The sequence below is a fragment of the Lepisma saccharinum genome, chromosome 6 (genome assembly GCF_977018435.1).
Source record: "Lepisma saccharinum chromosome 6, izLepSacc3.1, whole genome shotgun sequence".
Lineage (NCBI taxonomy): Eukaryota > Metazoa > Arthropoda > Insecta > Zygentoma > Lepismatidae > Lepisma > Lepisma saccharinum.
In genome coordinates this window covers 54,338,088-54,360,815 of record NC_139234.1, presented here as the reverse complement: position 1 = coordinate 54,360,815, position 22,728 = coordinate 54,338,088, and the positions used below count along the sequence as shown (strand labels likewise).

Here is a 22,728-nt window from a genome sequence, read left to right as displayed (position 1 = left end):
CATCATGGACCACTGTGCACTTTTAACATCTCTACCCACTTGCTGATAGTGCTGATTAATTGGTCTTTTCTATGATAAACAACTGAGCATTTTGCCAATTGTGTTTTGATATTAAAAAGAGTGAAAGGGAATGACAACAGAAAAGTGTCGTTTAAAATAAATAAGTGATAAGACAGATTAATCTGTACTCTATTGTTATTTGCTGACATTGGTGTATTGCTGGAATTAATGATAATTTTACAAATTTAATATATCCATCAATAGTAGCCTGTAATTCAGTGCAATTCCATCATTTTATTGTTATTTTTAAGTTTATAAACATACAATTCATGTACCCTGTTTTTGAAAAGTAAAAGTCTGATACACAGAGTTTCTTTTTGAAACACATAACCTATTGTAGTCACCTGGTTACATGTATTAATTAAGAAGATTAAAGAACCATTAATGCTTTTTAAGGAATGTTGGCAATTTTTATATTGGATTATGAGCACTGTCATAGAGTTAGGTCAACGGGAACTTCTCTTGTTTTCTAGTGTGCCAAGATTGTACATGCTTTGCTCACATTGTACATTGTCGATGCGCAGTGTATTTTTGTACGTTTTGACAAAATTCTCGGCAGATGGCACTGCAGTTGATTTTGCTTTCGGGAACCCCAGTTGTAAGATTTGTAATTGTTTAAATTTATATTTATAACTCAAGAAAGTGGTACAGTATTACCATTGTTAAAAAAAAAAAGTATCCTGAAATTAGTTGTTGAGTATTTAAATTAACGAGTTTAGTAACTGAGGGGTTCCTGAATTTCATTGCACAGGGAGACAAATAAGCCTCCATCAATGTACAATTTGTTGCATCCAAGAACTGGCACAATTTGCTCAACGTTTTCACGGGACAGGGAAGGAATAAAATTTCCACCCTTTTTTGTTAAATATTCACTTTGTAAGTGGTTGATTAGAACTAGAGAGGCACTGAAAAACAAAATGATGCATTTAGAAAATGGTTTAAATGTAAATCACAAGATGCACAAAAAGAGTACATGGAAAAGAAGAAAGGGGCAAGAACAGTAGTAAAGGAGGAAAGAAGAAAGTGGATGGAAGATGAGCCAAAGTGCTAGAAGAAGATGTAGATGGGAACAAGAATATATTGTATGGATTAGTGAGAGAGAGGAGAACAGAAAAAGGAGACAGCTGTAAGCTAAGGGATGAAAGGGGAAACATTGTAGAAGAGGATGAAGAAATAAGGAGAATGTGGAGGATTTCGAGAAATTGCTGAACATGAAAAAAGGAAATGAACATGAAGTGAAGGAAAAAGAAAACATGAAGGGAAAATGAATCTCACATGCAAAGAAGTGGAGGAAGCACTGAAGAGAATGAAGAGAGGTAGAGCACATGGAGTAGATGAAGTGCCAGTGGAAATGATACTAGGAGCTGGAGTGATTGGTGTGCAGTGGCTATACAGTGTGTTGAAAACAGTGTGGCAAAAGAGAGAAGTGCCAAGAGATTGGACAAAGGGACTAATAGTTCCCATATTCAAGAAGGGTGACAGAAAGGAATAAAAACTACAGAGGAATAATACTAATGTGACACTCAGCAAAGGTGTACGAGAAAATATTAGAGAAAATAATAAGGGAAGTAACTGGGCTGAACATGAGAGAGGAACAATATGGATTTAAAAGAGGCAGATCAACAGTAGATGTGATATTCACCATAAGGCAAATGCAGGAAAGGCACTACGAGATTGGCATTCCTAGATATAGAAAAGGCATACAATAGCATGGGCAGAACAAAGATTTGGAAGGCTCTAAGAGAGAAAGGGGCCAAGGAAGAGATAGTGTGTATAGTGCAGAGCACATACAATGCCAACCTGAGCTGTGTGAAGACATCAGTGGGAAGAACAGAGTGGTTCAGTATAAGTAATGGACTAAAACAGGGAAGTGCTCTTTCCCCACTGCTCTTCATAATTACAATGAATGCATTGGTGGGGAAGAAGATAGGAGAGGAAGAGATGAAGGCCCCGTTCTTCGCTGATGACCTAGTAATATGGGTAAACAGGGAAGAAGAAGTACAGATAGTTGGAATGAGGAAATCACAAGAGCAGGAATGAAATTAAGTGCAGAAAAGAGCGAGGTGCTAATAACAACAGGAAACAGAGCCAAAAATGAACCAAGAATAATGATGGACACGGAAGAGTTGAGGGTAGTGGAGACCTTCAAATATCTAGGAAGCATAATTGAGAGAAGTGGAAGAATAGATGAGGAGGTAAACAAAAGAGGACAAATGGGTGGTGGACTATATCAAAGCGTTCAAAGTTAATATGGAACAGGGATGTACCTATGAAATGCAAGAAGGTAATATATAACACATACTATGTGCCAATAATTACATATGGAGCAGAGACTTGGAGAATGACAGAGAGACACAAAAGAAAGTTGCAGGCAGTGGAGATGAAATTTTTAAGGAGCATATTGGGGAAGGCTAGAAGGGATAGAATAAGGAATGAGGAGATCTGACAGACAGTGGGTGTGGTGAAGCTTCAGGACAGGATAGATCAGGCACAGATGAGACGGTTCGGACACATGAAGAGGATGGATGCAGAAAGACTACCAGTAAGAGCTTACAATGCACAAGGAGTGGGAATAAGGCCAAGGGGGAGACCAAGATGTTGGTGGAAAGAGCAGATAGCAGAGAGTGTTAAGAGAAGAGCATAAGATTGGAATACCGTGGAAAGAGAGGAAGACCAGGAAAATAAGGGAGAGGCTTGACTTCTATGGCGAACCAGTCAGAGGCAGGAAACGGCAAAGGATGCTGATGATGATTATAACAACAATGAATTTGCCTACCTTAACAGGTCCTCTAACACACATCACAATGTAATTTGTAAAAAAAATAAGGTAATTCTTGAGTGTGTGCATGTTGAAAGGAGAGAAACTGGTGGGGGGGAGAAAGAAGTAACATCTAGTGAGAATGGCTGCTTGAGTGAAGCAGCGTTTTGTGATGGCGGTCAATATACACATTATTGTGGAAGCAGACGTGGAAGTCAGGTTGAATAGCTAGATCAGCCTGACGTTGAATGTTTGGTGGTGATGTTCAGCCAAGGTAATTAATTCCATTGAGGTGATTCCAGGAGTGTGATACCCAATGGAAAGACACGCAAAATAGTTGCATCATCATGGATTTCAACATCTGTCCGAGGTAAGGATGTAAATTTTCCTTGCTTAACGTGGACAACGTCACATGAATTATCATCGGAAAGTTCATGGTCTCCATAGCAGTATAGGCATTGATTTGTTTTATCCGATGCTCAAAAAAGCAGATTGGAATGTATGATTATTGTAGTTAGTACTGATCATCATCGTGGCTGCCATATTGTCCATTTGTGTGTTACCTCGGAACAGAAATAAAACAAGTAAATGCACGTTATTAAACTGATGGTGTGCACAGGAAGTAATATATACAATTTCTTATTTCACATAGACATTTAGTTTTCCTGTTTTCTGGATACAATTACTTCCATGAGGAAGAAAGGAGTCATGGTGTCTCGCGTGCATAAGGGAAAATTCCATACTGGATATTGTTAAGTGTGCATAATATCTGGGTCAACATTAAATTTTTTGTAAAGTTGTTGATTACAAAATTATACATTCATCCATCTTAGAAATGGTTTTGTATTATAGTATTAAATCGTTGTTATTATGAATCCTCCTGATAATCATTACATTATGAAGTACCTACGTGCATGCATAAATTAACCAACATGATATATATATATATATACACACACACTCTATGTGATCAAAAGTATCCGGACACACCGCGAAACATGTGTTTATCATAGAGGGTGACACAGTACTGCCATCTACCACGTGGAACACATAGTCAGCGAACTCAGTAGTCTGCAGACAGTGTGAGACAGCAGTATGGGATGGTCTGAGGAACTCGCAGACTCAACATGGTCAGTTGGTTGGGTGCCACTTGTGTAGGAAGTCTGTGTGTGAGATTTCCACCCTCCTAAACATCCCTCTGTCCACTGTTTCCAATGTTATAGTGAAGGGATGTGTACAACCCAAAAGCATGCAGGCCAACCTCCCATGTTGACCTCCAGAGACCATCGAGTGTTGAAGGGGGTCGTACAGCATTATTGTCAATCATCCATCGCCACCATCTCACAGAAATTCCGAACTGCATCAGGATCTACTCCAAGCACCATTACTGTTTGGCGCAAGGTGCAGCAACTTGGTTTCCATGGGCGAACAGCTGCCCATAAGTCAAACATCACACAGACAAATGCCAAACGCCGCCTCGTGTGGTGCAAGGAGCATCGAAACTGGACCATAGAACAGTGGAAAACCGTTGTGTGGAGTGATGAATCACAGTACACAATGTGGCGATCCGATGGTAGGATGTGGATGTGGGGAATGCCTGGTGAACGACATCTACCAGCCTGTATAGTGCCGACAGTGAAATTTGGAGGTGGCGGGGTTACAGTGTGGTCATGTTTCTCCTGGAGGGGACTTGGCCCCCTTGTTGCTTTACATGGCAATGTCACGGCACAAGTTTATGTTGACATTTTAACAGCTTTCATGCTGCCTACTGTCGAAGACCAGTTCGGGGATGACCATTGTGTCTTTCAACATGACCGAGCACCCATCCATACTGCAGGGCTTGTGTGGGAGTGGTTTGACGACAACAACGTCCCACTAATGGACTGGCCTGCACAGAGTCCTGATTTGAAACCCATAGAATATCTCTGGGATGTTTTGGAATGCCGACTTTGTGCTAGACCACACCGATCCACATCAATACCTCTTCTCATTTTGGCGCTCTGCGAGGAATGGGCTGCCATTCCTCAGGAAACCTTCCGGCACCTGATTGAAAGTATGCCTGTGAGAGTGAACGCTGTCATCAAGGCTAAGGGTGGGCCAACATCGTATTGACTGCCAGTGTTCCTGATGGAGGGTTGCCTAAACTTGTACTTTATTTTCAGGTGGGTGTCCGGATACTTCTGATCACATAGAGTATATACATACATATATATGGCGACGAGGATGAGATAAGATGTGCAATTATGCCATAAAGTACAAGGGCAATTGCATATGATTGAATGCATTTCATGTACATTAAATAAGCACGTGGTTACATATCCTATTCATGAAAAAGAAGCTTTGTGTATCGTACATGCAGTGAGAAAATTCCAAAAATACGTGCAAGGTAGATAGTTTGAAATATGGATGAATTTAATGCCGGCTAAGCAATTGTTAGCTATGGAAATAGCAATTTCTATTACGGCGTCCCCATGCATTCAAAGGTGGTGTTTACTTTTGGCTTCATTCACATATAAACTTATTTGTACTAAAAAGGTTGGAGTTGCAGACATGTTATCAAGATTGCCACTTCCTGACATGCATGATGATGATGATCCCAGGCAAGAGGAATTCATGTACCAGGTTACGCTTACACCGAATGCAAAGCAGGCGATTTTGATGTATTAGCTTAAGAATTTCATCTCGTTGACAACGAAACCTTATTGCCAGAATGGATGGCCACAAGATGTGAAAGGGCTCAAAGGAGATGAATTGAAGGAACTGTTGGCATACGTACAAGAGAAGACAGGCAGAATTGAGCATTACGAATGAGTTACTGTTTTGGGGTGGGAGAAATATATTGGTGGCCAGGAATGGATAAGGCTATTGAAGAGTATGGTATGTAAATAAATGTGAAGTTTGTGCGGCTGTCAAGTCAAATACAAGCGCTAAGAAGTATAGTGCATGGACTGAATGTAGACATCCCTGGGAAATGATGCATATTGATTTTTTTGTGTAAGTTCGCTACAAACCAGATCTACAACATGTAAGTTTACAGTCAGCTTGAGAATGTGGGAACAGAAGGGCAAGTGTGAGACAGAAGATAATGTTGTAGCCCCTTCTCCTTCCCTATCTCAACCTTGTTCAGCAATAGCTCCCACGACAGTGTTATCTGCTGGAGCATACAAATTGCAATACTAGACTTGGTGCAGCATTGCAATATCATTGTCTGTTCCAAGTCGATGCACATGACCAACTCATATTCAGAAACTAGGGTTTGTACCAAACTGTAAACAAGCAAATAATTTTAAAGCATAAGAAACTGATCAAAATGAATTTTTTGTGAATACTAATACCAGATATTCTGACAATCTAATAAGAAATTCTGACTGTTCCACCTGAATGCTTTGTTCACCTCCTTAATTTATGTAACCAGGTGATTGTACTGGATTTCATCTTAGGAAAAAGAAATGCACATTTAGATATTTACTTTACAAAAACAGGATTATGAATTCGACATTTATATTCATACAAATGTAGCAATAGCACAATTTTGTACTAAAAACCAGGATATTTATTGATGAACTAATATGCCTGTCAGTGGTGTATTCTCCCACATTATCTAGTTTACAGCTGGTAAACCAACATTTTTCACATATATAGAAATTGCCAGAAAATTTGAAGTTGTCCGACTTCTGTTTTTGTTTTACTTGCATGACTGCACTGGTGTTTTATTTTTATTATATCTAATTAATACATAATAAATGTATACAATAAATAACAATTGCTGAGGTAAACCAGGTCAAATTTTCAGAATATGCCACTGATGTCTATCAGCTAATATCAACAGAGTAATGATTAATCTGTCCATCCCTGACAGAAACTACAAAGTAAAAAGTGAAAAAAAAAATACATATGGCTCTTTTTCTCAAACTTATAACTTACATAGTTCCTCTCTGTCTAAAGAACGTGTTCCACCTCCAAACAATCCTTTGAAGAAGCTCTCCTTTGGAGCTTCCGGCATATCACGAGCAAGGAATAGGTCACCTACCATTTCAGTAAAAGTCGAACTGGAAAATAAAATAATTCAAATTGGAAATGTAGCAAATATTGTAGCAGTAAAAAAAAAAAAAAACTTGAAAATTATATCAATTAGGTAATCTATTGTTCCAATTTCATTTCCTAGAATACAAAATACTTCAAATAGGACCTGGCATCAATTTCTCCTCACAAGTAAAATGATATACAATGTTTGTGGGTGATCAAGTGACAAACTGGCAAATTTTAGAAAACAAATAACTGCTTACGCTTTCCTGGCAGTGAACAAAAAAAAAATATATTTTCTTGTGATTTAAACCACATCAGTTCTGGATAGGCTTCAGAGCTTTCGAGAGCTAACATGACACCCAGTATTCAAAGTGAGAGGGATGCAGGGAAATGGTGTCCCTCAGCTAGAAAAAAAATTGCAAAGTATCCCCCCAGCTGTCTCATTGCCACCATGTTAAACCATAGGAGAATCCCCTCAGCTAACCCCAAGGATCAAAGAAACATTCCCCCAGCTAACATCTTCCACTTCAGGTGCTGATGACATCCTCAGTGACTGAAGAAAGCGTGAAACATAACCAGGTAGATATCTCATGAAGCCTATTAATATCAACATAAAATGTAAGTATAACTTATTGTACAGTTTCTTTCAAGATTAGCACACACATATAGTACAGTGTGTCCAGATAAATATCTACCAATAAGAAATTAAATTATCTCAGCAACCAATAGTGATAGGACCGTCCGGTTTAGTTTGTCTGAAAGAGAAACTCAACAAACTTTATCACCAAGCGATGGAAGGAGGCAGAGCGCATTCGCTTCGCGTTTGTTTATCAGAAAGTTGAGTGCTGTTTTTGGTTTGCTGAATTCAAGTCTCCTGTTATCGTACAGAGAAAATTCAGACAACAATATGGACAGGAACCACCAGAGCGTCATTCCATTGGTCGATGGTATAAAAATTGTTGGAAACAGGTTCTGTGTTGCGGAAGGAAGGCAGTGGCACGAAACATGTGAGTGAGGCAAAAGTGGAGGCAGTTCGGGAAGCTTTTCAACGCCGCCCATGAAAACTGATTAGACGGGCGAGTACACAAATTCAAATCCCTCGATCAACTGTATATGACATTGTACACAAAAGGTTGTGGCTTAGAGCTTACAAGATACAGCTCGTTCAAAAAATTAATCGTAATGACAGACCTCGAAGGAAGGAGTTCGCTATTGAAATGTTATCGCGCATTGATGAAGACAATGAATTCCTAAAACGTGTAGCATTTTCTGACAAAGCCACTTTCCATACATCAGGTAAAGTAAATAGACAAAATTGCAGGATATGGAGTGAGGAAAATTCCCACTTCGTGGTAGAACATGAAAGGGACAGTCCAAAATTAAATATGTGGTGTGCGTTGACTCATGATTCTGTGATTGGGCCTTTTTCTTTGAAGAGGATACAGTTACAGGAAACACCTACTTGGAAATATTGGAACATTATGCTGTACACCGTATACCATATGAATACACATTTTAACAGGATGGGGCTCCTCCACATTACGCACGGAATGTCAGAAACTTCCTCGATCACCATTTCCCACAGAACTGGATTGGAAGGGAAGGACCTATTCAATGGCCCCCAAGGTCCCCTGATTTGACCCACTAAACTTCTTTCTATGGGGGTACATCAAGACACTCATGTACCAAACACCAGTACAAGACTTGGACGATCTTCGGCAAAGAATTATCGCTGCATGTGAATCTGTGATGCCTGAAATGTTACAAAACACCTGGAGGGAGGTTGAGTACCGCCTTGATGTTTGTCAAGCAACCAAAGGAGCACACGTGGAGATCTATTAAGGTGAGTGTATTGAATATTTTGTGTTGGTGATAAAACTTGTTGAGTTTCTCTTTCAGACAAACAAAACCGGGCGATCCTATCACTATTGGTTGCCGAGATAATTTAATTTCTTATTGGTAGATATTTACATGGACCAGTCAATTCCAGTATGCTGACACTGGTAGAAAATGATAAAACACACCTGCAATTGACAAAGTGTGCTAATAACTGATTCTAATAGATTTTTGGGTGCCAATTCAAGGGGAAATAGTTTGAAAAAGTCCCATCATGTGATATGTTTTATTCACTCCCAAGGGCCTCCCTGATGGGAGGCATATAGTGATTCGGATCCCACTTTAAACTGTAGGTCCAGTCCCAGTTAACCTCACGGTGCATAAAGTGGACTTAAAACACTAAATCAATCAATCATTATACACTCTCAATATTTTTTTTTTCATATCAACAGATCCACTGCGTTAAAGTGCAATGATTAGGTCTGCATGGCTATTTTTAAATTAAATTAATTTTTTGAGTTTACAACTTTCTAGTAGAGACTCTTTCAACATACTTTCATAAACTTAACTTCAGCAAGCTACAAATGAGTCATTCCATGCCAAATCAACACAGATATGTGCTATTTCCAACCTGACCATCTCCGATTTTCATGAAATTTGGGGAGTTGAAACTATGCATGAAACTTAGTAACTATGAAAATTTTTAGTCTAGCTTGTCTTGTAATTGTTAAATTATTCAAGGTCAAAGTTAACAGAAATTGCCCTTTCTGAGCCCATTTAGCTATACTAAATGTGCTCTAGCTCTATCTCTATTTGGCCTAGGAAGCTGAAATAAAGTTTATTGTGTAGGGAATGGAACAAGCTTTCCAACGATATGCAACATCACATCTGAGATGGTCAGGTTGTGGGCTGTGTTGATTCCGTATGGAAGTACTCAAATATTCACATCATGCAATGCTTCTAAATCTTGTTTTAAGTAGAGGCATGTTGATACCTCTTGGAGCCAACATAAATATCATTACCGATACTCTCACCAATTCCCACTGATACAGATGCCAATGCTTGAACATTGTAATAATTAAATTTTATCCAGCATATTTATAAATGTTACTATACAAGTATTCCAAATGGATAAAATATGAATCTAGCAGAGCTTTACTTCAACATTAACATTATGTTCACATGACATAATCACAATAGTAAAATGGCTGTTCTCTGATAAAATTAATTTACCATACAGATGCAAAATAAACATATTAAGACTGCAAAAGTGTTTTATGGAACTTTGCAGATTCCGATATCAGTGACTGAATTGAGAAGCTTAATTTTCAATACCAATACACTGGTATCAGCTCAGTTCTAGCTATAAGTAAATAAGTATCAGTAAAAAACGCTAATTATTTCTGTGATGCATGCAATCCTTCTTAAGAGGAAAAGAAACAGTACGTACCAGAATTCTGCAGATATAGTGAACTTTTGAACCTCAGAAGGTGAGCACAAATATAAACCATGCCCCTTATTACTAAAGCAAAAGGTCCTCGCTATCCTAGAAGTAAGAGGAGAAGCATCACCTTCATGTATTTAATGTGCTCACATTAAAGTAAGCATGTAAGCCAACCAAGGTAAAAAAGAAGATTTCTAGAGTAAAGTATATGGGCAAATATGGATTAGACAAAAACAATTATCTATTTTAGAAATGAATTTGTATTATGCACCAATAGACTTATCACAATCAATATAACTGTACGTTGCATGTGTGTTTCAAAGCATGTTGTTAAGCTACTCAGCATCTGAAAACCTGTCCTATGCAAATAGAGGTATTGTATTGTGAATGCAAAATAGTATTAGCATTCGTAGATTTTCAGTTTCAGTGGAATATTCATTGTTTTGCAAATCACAATTAAGACAAGCACAATGTATTTTCATTGACTACATTTTGGAATGTGTTCACTGGAAAAAAAGGAAGAAAGTAGTGTGGGAAAATTAAATAATAAGAAAACTGATGTAGAAATGTAACAAAATTGCTACCTCGACCATGGTGGGGGTCATAAACCCCCTCTGGCCCAGTATTTTTAAAAGAAGAAAAAAAAAAGGTCGAAGGTAGAAAAAGATGGCAAATTGAGGGCAGACTTCCCCCCCAAATCTACGTAACCCCTTCCTCCCTTTTGAAAATTCTGGGCATGCCACTGAACTCAAAACTCAAACTTAAGTCTCTGGTGTACTGTGCAATTTCTCTACTAACCGAGCTGTTAAACCAGCCCTGACTTCATCTGTTTTTTTTTTCCTGAAACTGCTTTACCTGTGTGGAAATTGTCCAACCAATGACACCAGGGCTGTCTCGTTGACCAACGGCACAATATGTCAGACACCTAGGACCAAGTCCCAGTGAAACCTGCGTTTCTGCTACGTTTCTGCAGTAGAATTTCTTCTGTGTGTGCCAAAACATAATGTAACAAGGAAGTTATTCAACACAACGTGTCTTTTTATATTGCTTTGGAAAATACATTTTATGTTTATGTAATTATAAACAATGCCTTTTTCGCTACTAGAAATAGTGACATTTCACAAGCTTCTTTGGGCAATATGCAATAGAAATCTACACAGTCTCAGGTTCAAATCCCAGCCTGGGCATGAATGTTATTTGTGAGTGTCCGTTCCATGAATTTCATCATCTCATCACTCATCTTCATCTTCGCGATTAGCAAAAAGTCGCAGAAATGCAAAGTATAATAAAACCAATGCAATAAATCAAAATTTACACCATTTCTATCTGTGTATATAAAGAGGGCAAAAATAATAATAATCAGACAAAACTGGTCACCCATTTTGAAATTCACCGCCACCTAGAGAAATCTGTGATCCTGGACAGTGGGCAAACAGTCAAGATGATTCCTATACCAGTAGACTTCTATTAGTTCATTTGCTATTAGCGGTCTTTTATTGAAATGAAATTGTTTACGTCCAGAAATGGAGATAAATAAATAATAATAAATGCTGAGAAGGTTAATACTGACATTTTGCAACATATCACAGTACTTTGAAAACGACACACATCCACACATCATGTGCACAGCAAGCCATAGTCTTGTAAAAATAAAGCATGAACAGACAGTTCACACTATGACCAACAGTTCATACACATTGCATGGACAATATTGAGGAAGAATACTTTGAACAGTCAGTCGTAAGACTAAGTGACTTGACAATACCTAAACAATATGAACAAAACATCAGCCAAAATGTTATTCTGGCACTGTTACATCTTCTTCATATAAGCCTGCAAATTATTTTTATAAAAATACATAATTGCTTTTGTCTGACCCTGGATATAAATTATGTAATATTAAACAACAATAATAATTGTAATAATAACAATAAAAGTGATATGTAGAGGTAATAAAAATAGACAATGCACACAGTAAAACATCGCAAAAATTAAAACTTCATTACAAACATGAAATATTACAAGCACTTCATCCAGGTAACGAAGGTGACTAGATATTGTTTATTTCTTCTTACATATATATATATATATATATATATATATATATATATAATTTTTCTCTAGCACTGGGCAATTTCTTCACGATTCTTTTCAACAAGACAGCCTCAGTGCGATTCTTTGTGTGGTTGTGATGCATGACTGTGCTCATATGGAATGTAACTGGCTGGTTGATATGAATTGGTGCTGTGTCCGGATTTCACTGTTTCTGGTGCATATTGGGAGGCATGCAAAAGAAAACAATCGAGTTAAGATTCTTAGAACAATGTAGAGCTCATCAACAATCAGACATAGTTAAAAATGCAAAAAAGTTGTTTCCTTTGTACTTTAGTGAAAAAAAAAGACTCTTTGTAAAAGAAGAGCACTTGCTTCATGAATCAGAATGGCAATGCATGCAGAGTTAAGAGATACCAGCACCAGTGCAATAATAATGTTCATTTAAACAGGGCAAGAAAGCCACAGGGTAAGAAAAAAATCAACAGGGGTCTAATTGTTGAAAAAGAGAAAACTTCTCTGTAACTAACAGTCTGCTGAAAGTAAATAATTCATCACAGAAAAATCAGACATTCAAGTGCAATAAAAACCCCCATCGTGTGAAGTTCAGTGCAAATTCAATAGTGATTAATTTCCATGCATTTATAGGTATTTATAGGTGAGACAAAAAGACTAACGTTCCACAATGTGTGATTTCATTATACCATTCACAGCCTGTGCTCTGCTAAGTGAAAAAGATTTTGAACAGTTTACCATTCTTATAAAGAAAAGAACACATGATACACTTGCAATCATATATATTTTTAAAAAGAAAGTGATGCATAAGTGTAAGAAAGCTGATACCAATATATTTTTTTTAAAAATGATGATAGTATGGCTGACTTTTGTTTCTTTGTAATTCTACAGCAATCACATTACATCTTCAGAAGAGAATAAGAAACATTATCTGAGTTGTGTTTAAAGATTTGCAGACACTGTTATATTTCTGCAAATTAAATCTCTACTCACAACATCCACATACTTCTCGTTCTGTCCTGAAGATCATTGAAAAATGTAGAAAAGTGATATAGGGTATAATACATTTTTTTTTATTCTTGTCATTATTTGGAGCCATACCACATTCTAGTATCCTTTCTTGTTGTTAACCAAATTTCTTATTTTTCTATTTTGATGCAGTTTCTACTTTATGTGATGTTTTGCTGCAATAAGCTTTCTGTAGTTAACTGATTAAGGTGGTGAATAAACCATTCATGTTCTTCATGGAACATTTGCTATTTTATATAAGATTGCTTTGATATTGGGTATCAGTATATATTAGTGCTTTATAGATACTGGCAAGAACCTCATTTTGGTCTATCCTTGCTAAAGACTAGCATAATGGAAGGCAGACATAAGCATAAATGCAAATATCTATGCATTACGTGAGTCTTGCAACCAAGATCTACATTTTTGCAGCACCATCATTTACTATAATGCTGATCTCCAAATATATGCATTTTTGAGTTTTGTTTTAAGTCCACTATTATGCACTAATAAGCTAATTGGGACTGAACCTATTATTTAAAGTGGAACCCAAACCACTGAGCTTCTACCGGATAACTAAATATATGGGATTTTTTTCATTACAAGATATTAATTTGCTGGGAAGGCTTGATTGTGCAATTGCCATTTCAATTAAATCTCTATTTTTGAGAAAATATTTATATGAAAAATATAGACTGGCAAATAAGATGAAAACTAGTCACCAAACACATGAAAATATCATTTATAATTATAATGCAGCTGGTGACAAGAGCATAGAACTCTTATCATAATGCATGAGCAGTGATTGTTTCTCATCTCCACTTTATGCTAATCAGGATTGGTCCTACAGTTTAAATTGGGATTTGAATCAGTTGAATATGTTTCTATCAGTAAGAAAACCTGGCATCTATTGATTACGAGTCCCATTAATGCATTCAGTTACCCAAATACTTAATGCTCTATTTCTATTTGAGTTATTGTTCAATCTCTCTAGGCAAATGATGGCTCCAAGGATGATTGGCGAACTGATGGGACTCGACTCTTAGGACTCCTGGCACTATCAACTGACGCACAAATCATGGAATTAGACGTTTCAGTGAAAAATGCATGCTTGACCTGCACTCAAACCTGGGTCACTGGCATACTGTGTCATTGCTCTACCATGCCTCCATGAAGGTCAGCCTTGGTTCAATTTCTCCATCACTGAATGGACATTATTTTGTCTTTTGGGTACAATAATCATGACGTTCAACTTTTAATGTGAGCCTAACATTGCTTAAGAAAATGCAATTGCTTCTTTGGTTATCAACAAAGGTATGATATAATAATTAAATCAAAATTAATGGAATGGAAATCGATATTGGTATTAGCATTAGAAACATTAGGGTGCATTGTAACTTCATGATCTTTATCATGCAGGTATATACTCAAGGTGGATATATCTAATTACTTAAAATAACTTAAGGGCTATTATAATATGTGCTACAAGTGCCACAATAGAAGAATAGAAGAATGGGGAGCAAGCGACATTTGAAAGAAGTGCATGACCAAGGGTTTACACACAATATGCTGTGCAAGAGATAGGTGCAGGTGAAATAATAATAAGAATATTTATACGACTCTGGAAGCTTTTCGAGCCTACAATAGACAAGGTTTGAAGAAGAACACAGATGTTTATCTACAAGCATGTATTATAGATATTTGGGGACAAGGGAAAGCGAGATTACAAAAAAGTAGGTACACAACACCTTTACTACATCCAATAACAAGACACTGCCTTGGTATATAGTCTGTGTGCATTACATAAGGAATGTTTACGATATAGTCTAACATTAACGACCAGATAGTACTTGTACATGTTCCTTTTTTTATTCAACACAGGAAGTTCTATGCACATTCAGTGGCGTGCTGGATTCTATGAAAGAATGCTCATATGCTTCTCATGCAAAATAACACAAACACAGAACGGCAGTCAGAATCGGTCTCCCAATTGCCCGCCGCTGTGTGTATAGTATGTGTGGTGTTGACTTACTGGTCAGTATCTTCGTTTACAAACATCTGTTGTCCCCAAATGGATAACATAGGGTCTACTATGCCTTGTTTGGTTGTCTGAAAACTGTTGAAAGGAAAGAGAAAGTTTGGTGGGTCTGTTATAACTGTATATCATACGATTAGATATACGGATCTGGAAAAAGGCCTGTCATGCAAAAGAAATATGTAGTGTGCGTCTTTCCTACGAATAGCTGAAAACAGATCACATTATTCCTTCTGGTGAAGGTAATATTTTTAGTGTAGTTTACTAAAAATTACAGTATTTTTTTTTTAAGATTAAAACCAAGAGGAAGTCTTACATCTTCCTGTTAATTCCCCAAGTCAAAATTTCACAACCATCACATTGCTCTCTCAGTAAGAAAACAAGTGAGTTTAGGGGGTTAATGCGGTAATATTGAATCCTTAATCTCTTCTATTTCTATTCTGAGAAAGTAACATGAACGTCTTAAAATATAAATATAAGAATTGATAAGATTTGCCTAAGATGAAACTTTCTCTTGGTTTTAATACAAATGTGTGTACATATGGTGTCGTAAAAAAATACAAAGTAAATGTTTCTTTTGATTACTAACAATGTCAACCTTGTAACTTCAAAAATTGTACACACCATATTTCTTGCCAAACCACACTTCATCAACACTTACAAAACACTTAGAATGTTGAACTTATCTCTGCATGAATAAGTAAGTTTATTACCCTGTAGATTCTGAACTGAACATAAATGAAGGGAAGAGAAATTACTCCATAACCAATGGTGCACAACACTGCTTACTACATGAGTACCAGTATATCTTACCAAAAGAATGGATTTACTGGAAGAACTGTTGAATGCACGATGTAGTAGTCTTGCTGCAGGGTCATTCCATAGTTTGGTCTCAATGAAATACACATTTGCACCCAGACCAAAAGTAGTGCTTGATAAATTTTAAATAAAGACAGCAAGCATAGCACAAATTCATAGCACTATTACTAATTTTATTTTTTAAAAAAAGTTTATCACAATGACATTTTAAAAATATAAATAAAATCTATGATGCTTTAGCAACTATGTTTATAAGTTTACTACAGTGTGAAACTTTCCCTGCTCCTATCAGAAATATGGTACAGGCAGAGAAAATTGCCACTGCCCCAGGCATGTAGCTAGAATTGATCTAAAGGGGGACTAACGGGTTATCGGGGGAAGAGGGGAGGCTTTGCAAACCAAGTTCATTTTCCCAAAAATTTAACAGTATTAAATGAAGGCAAATTATGTGTGGGGGTCATTAAGTTAATATAAAATTTAGAAATATCATACAAATACTAATTTTGTCATCTTCTAAAACATCTCCTAAGTGTTGACATCATCCCTTGCTACACATTCCATACTACTTTTGATGATACTGTTATTTGTATCATAGAAGAAAAATGCACAATATTCAATCATACTGCCTACTGTACATTCCACCCTCGAAAGAAGAAATAAAACTCTTTGTTCCCAAAACTTGGGAGCTGTTGACCTTTGACACAGATGTGGAAGGAATGTAGGTGATGTCAAATTCACAGATTTCTGTCTCAACTGGAGGTCGTAACAGGGGAATGTACAGACATGAAAGAACTTTCTAAATTCTAGAGAATCTTCTAAGTACTTGTCGCTACTTAGACTTCTGCTCATAAACAAGACGAACAAATGTAATAGTTGTTGTACATGTTCTGTGAATTTATCCTTCACTAAGTTGTGAGCAAATTAATATCTGACTGTCTACATTTTCACTCTTCACTGCAAACAAATTATACAAAATAGTTTTACCTAATGTCAAGGGGACTGACGGCAGTGCCAGAGGGGGCTGACTCCCCCCTTGACCCTGCCTGGCTACGGGCCTGCACTTCCCTTAAACTAATATAATTTATATTACTTTTGGCAGAAAAACCAGGTAAAAATCAAATCCCAGTACACAATACATGGTTGATTTCAGGATAATAATGTTTTCAGAAAGTCGCCTAACATTGACTACAAAAAATGAAAAACATATTTAAAATTTTTCTCAAGAAACTACTAGAATTTTATATTTTCTACAGTACATAGTAACCTAGTAAGTAAGCCATTACATTTGTTGTTTATATAAAAAATAATTGCAAACACAAATATGCAATGTGCTGAAGTGGAAATACTTGATGGATTTACGTAGAATAACAATAAAACAATAATGCTTGACAATGATTGTTGTTTATCATTAAAGTTCACCTATTTTAGTCTTTATAATTTTATTTCACATGGCATTTCAGCCAATTGTCAATACTGTAACGCAGCAATGAAAAATTATTTTGTCTTTAAAAGAGAATTTAACAATGAAGTTGATATTTGAAGTGTCTTCAAATGTATCACACAATTTTAAAAAAATACATTAGCATAATAATGCATCTGCAGAGAAGCATTATAATACCCAAACAAAAGATGCAGCTTACAACTGAACATGTTTTCTTTCTTACTGTTATAAGGTCAAGAAAATTATTTATAATATACTACTGCATGGATTGTAGTAATACAGGTATCCTAAATTTCTTGTACTTTAAAAACAAGAATTGTGACTTTATGGACATTCAAAGCAGCTGGTATTCCTGCAAAAGTTGAGCTGTTTGACACCAATACACACATTAGTACTATTATCTAATTACAGCTCGAATACTGTTTAGCATATTTTATTTATGGGTTAAATTGTACTATGGAAGTTAGTAACGTTACATTTCCAGCAACTATGCAAACATTTACATATATTCAAGGGTAAAACACCCGCTACTTCTTAAGTAATTTTATATAGGATGCAGCAAGTAGTAGGAATAAAGTTATTCTACAAAATACTATAAAAATAGCTTTTAACATACATGCAGTTATGTTGAAAATTTATGCATTTTCAAGTTAAGTTTTTCAAACAAGTTTCAATGCAACTATTTCTGGCATCTATGAATGTTAAAAGTTACATCTAAGATTGAGATAAAATGTAATAACTTACCTTAAATCTGGTAATGGAAGAAAGTCAATATTTATCAATGGTCGTAGGCTTGGCAAACTGTACGCTGATATATGTCCAGTAGAGACATAACAAACTAAACATACACTATCTGTAGAGAAAGGAAAATATTCAATAACAATTACATACAGAAAAGGCTTTCTCACAGAGTCTATGAGCATAAAACAAAAAAAAAGAGTCATATTATTATCAGAGTGATCATTAGAATGATGTATTAAATAGAAAGATAGAAGTGCACGTATAAATGTACGTAAATGTTCACCCAGTGTCTGTGAGTAACATTTCATTTTTAATTCATTTTATTTCTGGACACTCTTGACCAAAGGATATGAGAAACGTAAAATGGATTACATACGTAGAGATTGTTACAATTTTTACCATTGATTACATACATAGGACAATAGAGGAGAATGTACAATTTATAACTTGATATAAGGATATTGCATATCCTGTGAACATATAATATCCATTGTAAACCTATGTGATGTGCTAGTTTACAAAATTATATTATGAATTTGAGCAAAGTTATAAAAAACATTGGTTACTTATGATATATCTATATGCTTTGGTAATAGAAGTCGTACAGAATCAGAGGCGCAACCAAAACTTTTTGTCTGGGGGATAGGCAAGTACCGGGATAAACATGCCAATAATAATAATAATAGTAATAATAATAATAATAACAACAGACATCATCATCATTATTATTATTATTATTACTATTGGTAGTAGTAGTAGTATCAAAAACGTTATTATCCTCATAAATTATGCAAAAATGGGGTAGAAGTCAGTGCTAAAGTATTTGTTTGGAGTAAACGATTTGCATTTTTTTTAATACCGTCAATTGCACATTAGCTAATAAAGTAAAACATGCACACAAACTGTATTTGTGAATGGCAGAAAATGAATGATAAATGCATTCTGAAGATAATTATTTTTGTACATATAACATGTATAACTTTCATGTACAAGATATGTGTTACACGTATGCAACATGGAGCGACATGAAATAAGAAAATTCATATGCAACATGCTAACACTAAATTGTATATGTATTAAAATTTTATTGAATACATATATACAACACATATTTTCTTTAATACATTACATCACAGAAAACAACTACATTGGGAGCAAAGTGAGCAAGAAAAAATCCAATTTTTGCAATTGAAAACAATATTGATTTAATAGGGTGCAAATAATTTCATTGGACGCCATGGCATCCTCTCTTTTACAACTTTTTTCATGTACATTATTTGGCATCCATGGCCGACTCCCACTGCCCTCTAGCTACGGCTCTGAACTTGACGAGACTGAGAGAAGCAGGCATTGCGAGTGAAGCGAGCAAGAAAATTTTACTAAATTTATTTTTATTTGCATAAAATTAGAAATCGAGGGGTGTGATTGCTCCTCTCTGCCCCCTCCCCCCTTGTAGGTGTCCTTGACCGTCAATGTTTGACCCCCCATGGCCATAGGCAGGAAAAATTTTCGGGGGGGCACTCATAATTGTTCCCATGCGAGTCACAAAAATTTGAATAGAAAAAATAACAATAATAATATATTTTTTAAACTTTTATAAACTACTTAATTCCAAATGTATTATTATTATTATTATTGCTGTCCTTATATCCTTGAGGAGACTTTTCCTCTCTATCCATCAGAAGTGTGAATATGCAGAACAAATGTTTTTATTTATTTTACATTTTATGCAGTGTATTCTGAAATGCAGAGTTATTATATTTTGTTATTAAATTTTAGGTACCTCAAGAAAAAGCTTTTAAGAGAGAAATTTTGGTCATAAAGTTTGTTGTTTGACCATTCACATAAAACTTAATTTTTGGAATTTTGAAAACTTTGGAACCAGTTTTTCTTTGGATTAAATGGTAATACATTACCTGGTGCCTTTATTGTAACCTCAATTTTTCGATCTAATGCCATTTTCCTTTGGTTATTCTGTTGGAATACTAACTAACTAGACTTTTTTCCCATTATTAACAATAAAACTAACAAACATTATGCTATTTTGTAACTTGCAATAAACGATGTTAATTCGGGAAGGAGGGGGGGGGGGGGGTTCAATGAACCAGTTTGATCCCACTTTCCGACGGTCATGTTGTTCCTATGCACTATACAAGTATGTGTTTTATAGGACCGCATATGGGTTAAATGTATCTATTATATTGAACCGCTGGGTGAAGGATAGTGAATGTAAAGTGCTACGAAGCTGGATATCCTAGGTTTGAACTCTTATAAAGGGGGGAATTTAAAAGTTGGTACGGGAATTTTGGGACAATCACACAAGGGAATTTTCAGTCTGATCCAGGAACAGCACTGGCAAGAGGACAACAGAAGTGAAAATGAAGGGGTCGCGAGTGGGCTGCGATTCTAAGAATTAAATCAGTTTCGCTCAAATTTCAGAATTCATAATGTTTGAAAATTCTAGCTCGATCATTCCAGGATTGTCTCCTTGCAATGCCCTCCCTGCCCCCCTCCCCTGTGGTTGCGCCACTGTATAGAATCATGATTAAAGCAATAGATACCAGAAACCGAAGATAACAGGGTGTTCAAAAAGTTATTCCCGACCATGTTTCGTTTATTATTAAATTCATTCGTTTTTCTCAAACGTATGACGATTATCTTGAAGGTATTTTTCCCACACAGTCACTGTGGATGAGTCTTGGGTACTCTTATTATTTCCAAGATGGAATCGAAACAGAGTAGGAACATCCCTTTCTCAACCTCAGAGGTAAGGTTATAATTTTCTTAAAAAAATCTTGCTTTCAGTTTTTCAGAACAAACACAATTATTTAGGTATTATTTTCCCTAACTTTGTGGCAATAAACACACAGTACTATTAAGAGAAGCCACAAAAGATAAAAGGCATAGAATATCATTGCTTCATCTGCTCATGCAATAATTGCAACCGCCGATGCTGCCCAAAGAATGAAATATTGCATTTTGACACACATGCCATATTCACCTGGTTTTGCACATTCTGACTTCTCTCTCTTTCTGATACCACGAAGTGATAAATGTAAACGATGATGCCTTTCTTAAGGTGACCAGACATCCCGTATTAGACGGGTTCCTTTTTTTGAGTCTCTGTCCAGATTTTTTAAAATATAAAATGGGATGCAATGACTTACAGGCATAGAAATCCTTCTCCACTATTAATATCTGCACTGCTGCAGTTATGTGGGAGCATAAGAATTGATTGATGTGCTGACTTTTGTTGCTCTGATAAGAAGAAACCGACAGCAGGCCTGTTTTGAAAATACAGCTAACATGTAGTGCTTTGCAGTGCATATCACCATATTATGTAAGTTATTTACACAGTATTTATTTAATTTAATTAGTTTCCAAACATAAGCATTTTTGACAAAACAGTTTTTATATTAAAATGTATACATTTTGCTGTCCTGTTTTCGTTCAGGAAAACATGAAAAATGTTCTATTTTGTTGTTTTAAAAATCTGGTCACCTTAGCCTTTCTAAAAGATTGGTTCCGCAAACATCTGCATGGAACTCTTCAAGGTGAATACGTAGAGGGACTAACTTGTGTGCATCATATGACCTCCCTATGTCGTCCGATGGCTGAGAATGAGAATGTGTGTAGCCTATCTCCAGGCTCCCCTATCATGGAACGGTGCAAGGCAAAGAGGATAGAAAGAAATATATTTCTTAACAAAGAACTGCCTGCTATATTAATTTTACGCTTCAGCAAAATTAAGGGCCATTAAAAGAAAAACCCTCCTGTGATTAATGTAGCAATGACTGAACAGTGAGAACCACACATAATTGGTATTTGAATTCCAACTTTAATTTACTTACCTGTTAAAGAAATTATTTCAGCTTTAACAACAAAGGCTGTGTCAGCAAGGTGCTGTTTATACACACAGTTCTGGGAAGGTAAGGCCACAACGCGTGCCTGCTTTTCAGAAGTGAGCACCACAAATTGTCTGTCCCCACACTGATCTTGAGACATCATAGTAGGGGACATACGATTATTGGAAGATGATTTGGTTGGAGTTTCTGGAAATAAAATTTTTACTAATTTCTGAACATACCTACTAAATTAATACTACTAAATACAAAAAGTACCCGGAATTTATGAATAAAACACGAAATACGTAATTAATCATCAACGTTTATTTTGTCGCCTTCAAAATAGGCCCCATCAGATGCAACACACACATGCCAACGCTTAACCCAGTCTTCAAAACACTTTTCAAATGCAGAAGACGGTATCGCCCTGAGTTCCTTCTGTGAATTTCCTTTAATGGATCCAATTGATTAAAAATGCCTTCCCCAAAGTGATAACTTGGGTCGCAGAAAGAGAAAAAATTACAAGGAGCCATATCTGGAGAATATGGAGCTTGGGCAAGGACATGTGTTGAGTGTTTGGCCAAGAACTCGCAAACAAGAGTCGATGTGTGAGATGACGCATTATTGTGGTGCAAAATCCAAGAATTG

The 22,728-nt window shown here is 36.2% G+C and overlaps 1 protein-coding gene across 5 annotated transcripts in view; it reads right to left on the bottom strand.

Annotated features, from left to right (window-relative positions):
* Tomosyn (syntaxin-binding protein tomosyn) overlaps window positions 1-22,728 on the bottom strand; it is a 476,384-nt gene that overhangs the window by 10,450 nt on the left and 443,206 nt on the right. For 4 of the 5 annotated variants that reach the window (XM_083123931.1, XM_083123935.1, XM_083123932.1 and 1 more), the window contains 5 exons: window positions 22,087-22,287; window positions 18,239-18,347; window positions 15,232-15,315; window positions 10,131-10,226; window positions 6,743-6,867 (listed from right to left, as the gene is read on the bottom strand). In XM_083123931.1, coding sequence (XP_082980057.1) covers window positions 6,743-6,867; window positions 10,131-10,226; window positions 15,232-15,315; window positions 18,239-18,347; window positions 22,087-22,287 — 615 coding nt within the window. The remainder of the gene's footprint in view (window positions 1-6,742; window positions 6,868-10,130; window positions 10,227-15,231; window positions 15,316-18,238; window positions 18,348-22,086; window positions 22,288-22,728) is intronic. The other variant, XM_083123933.1, reaches the window with a different exon arrangement.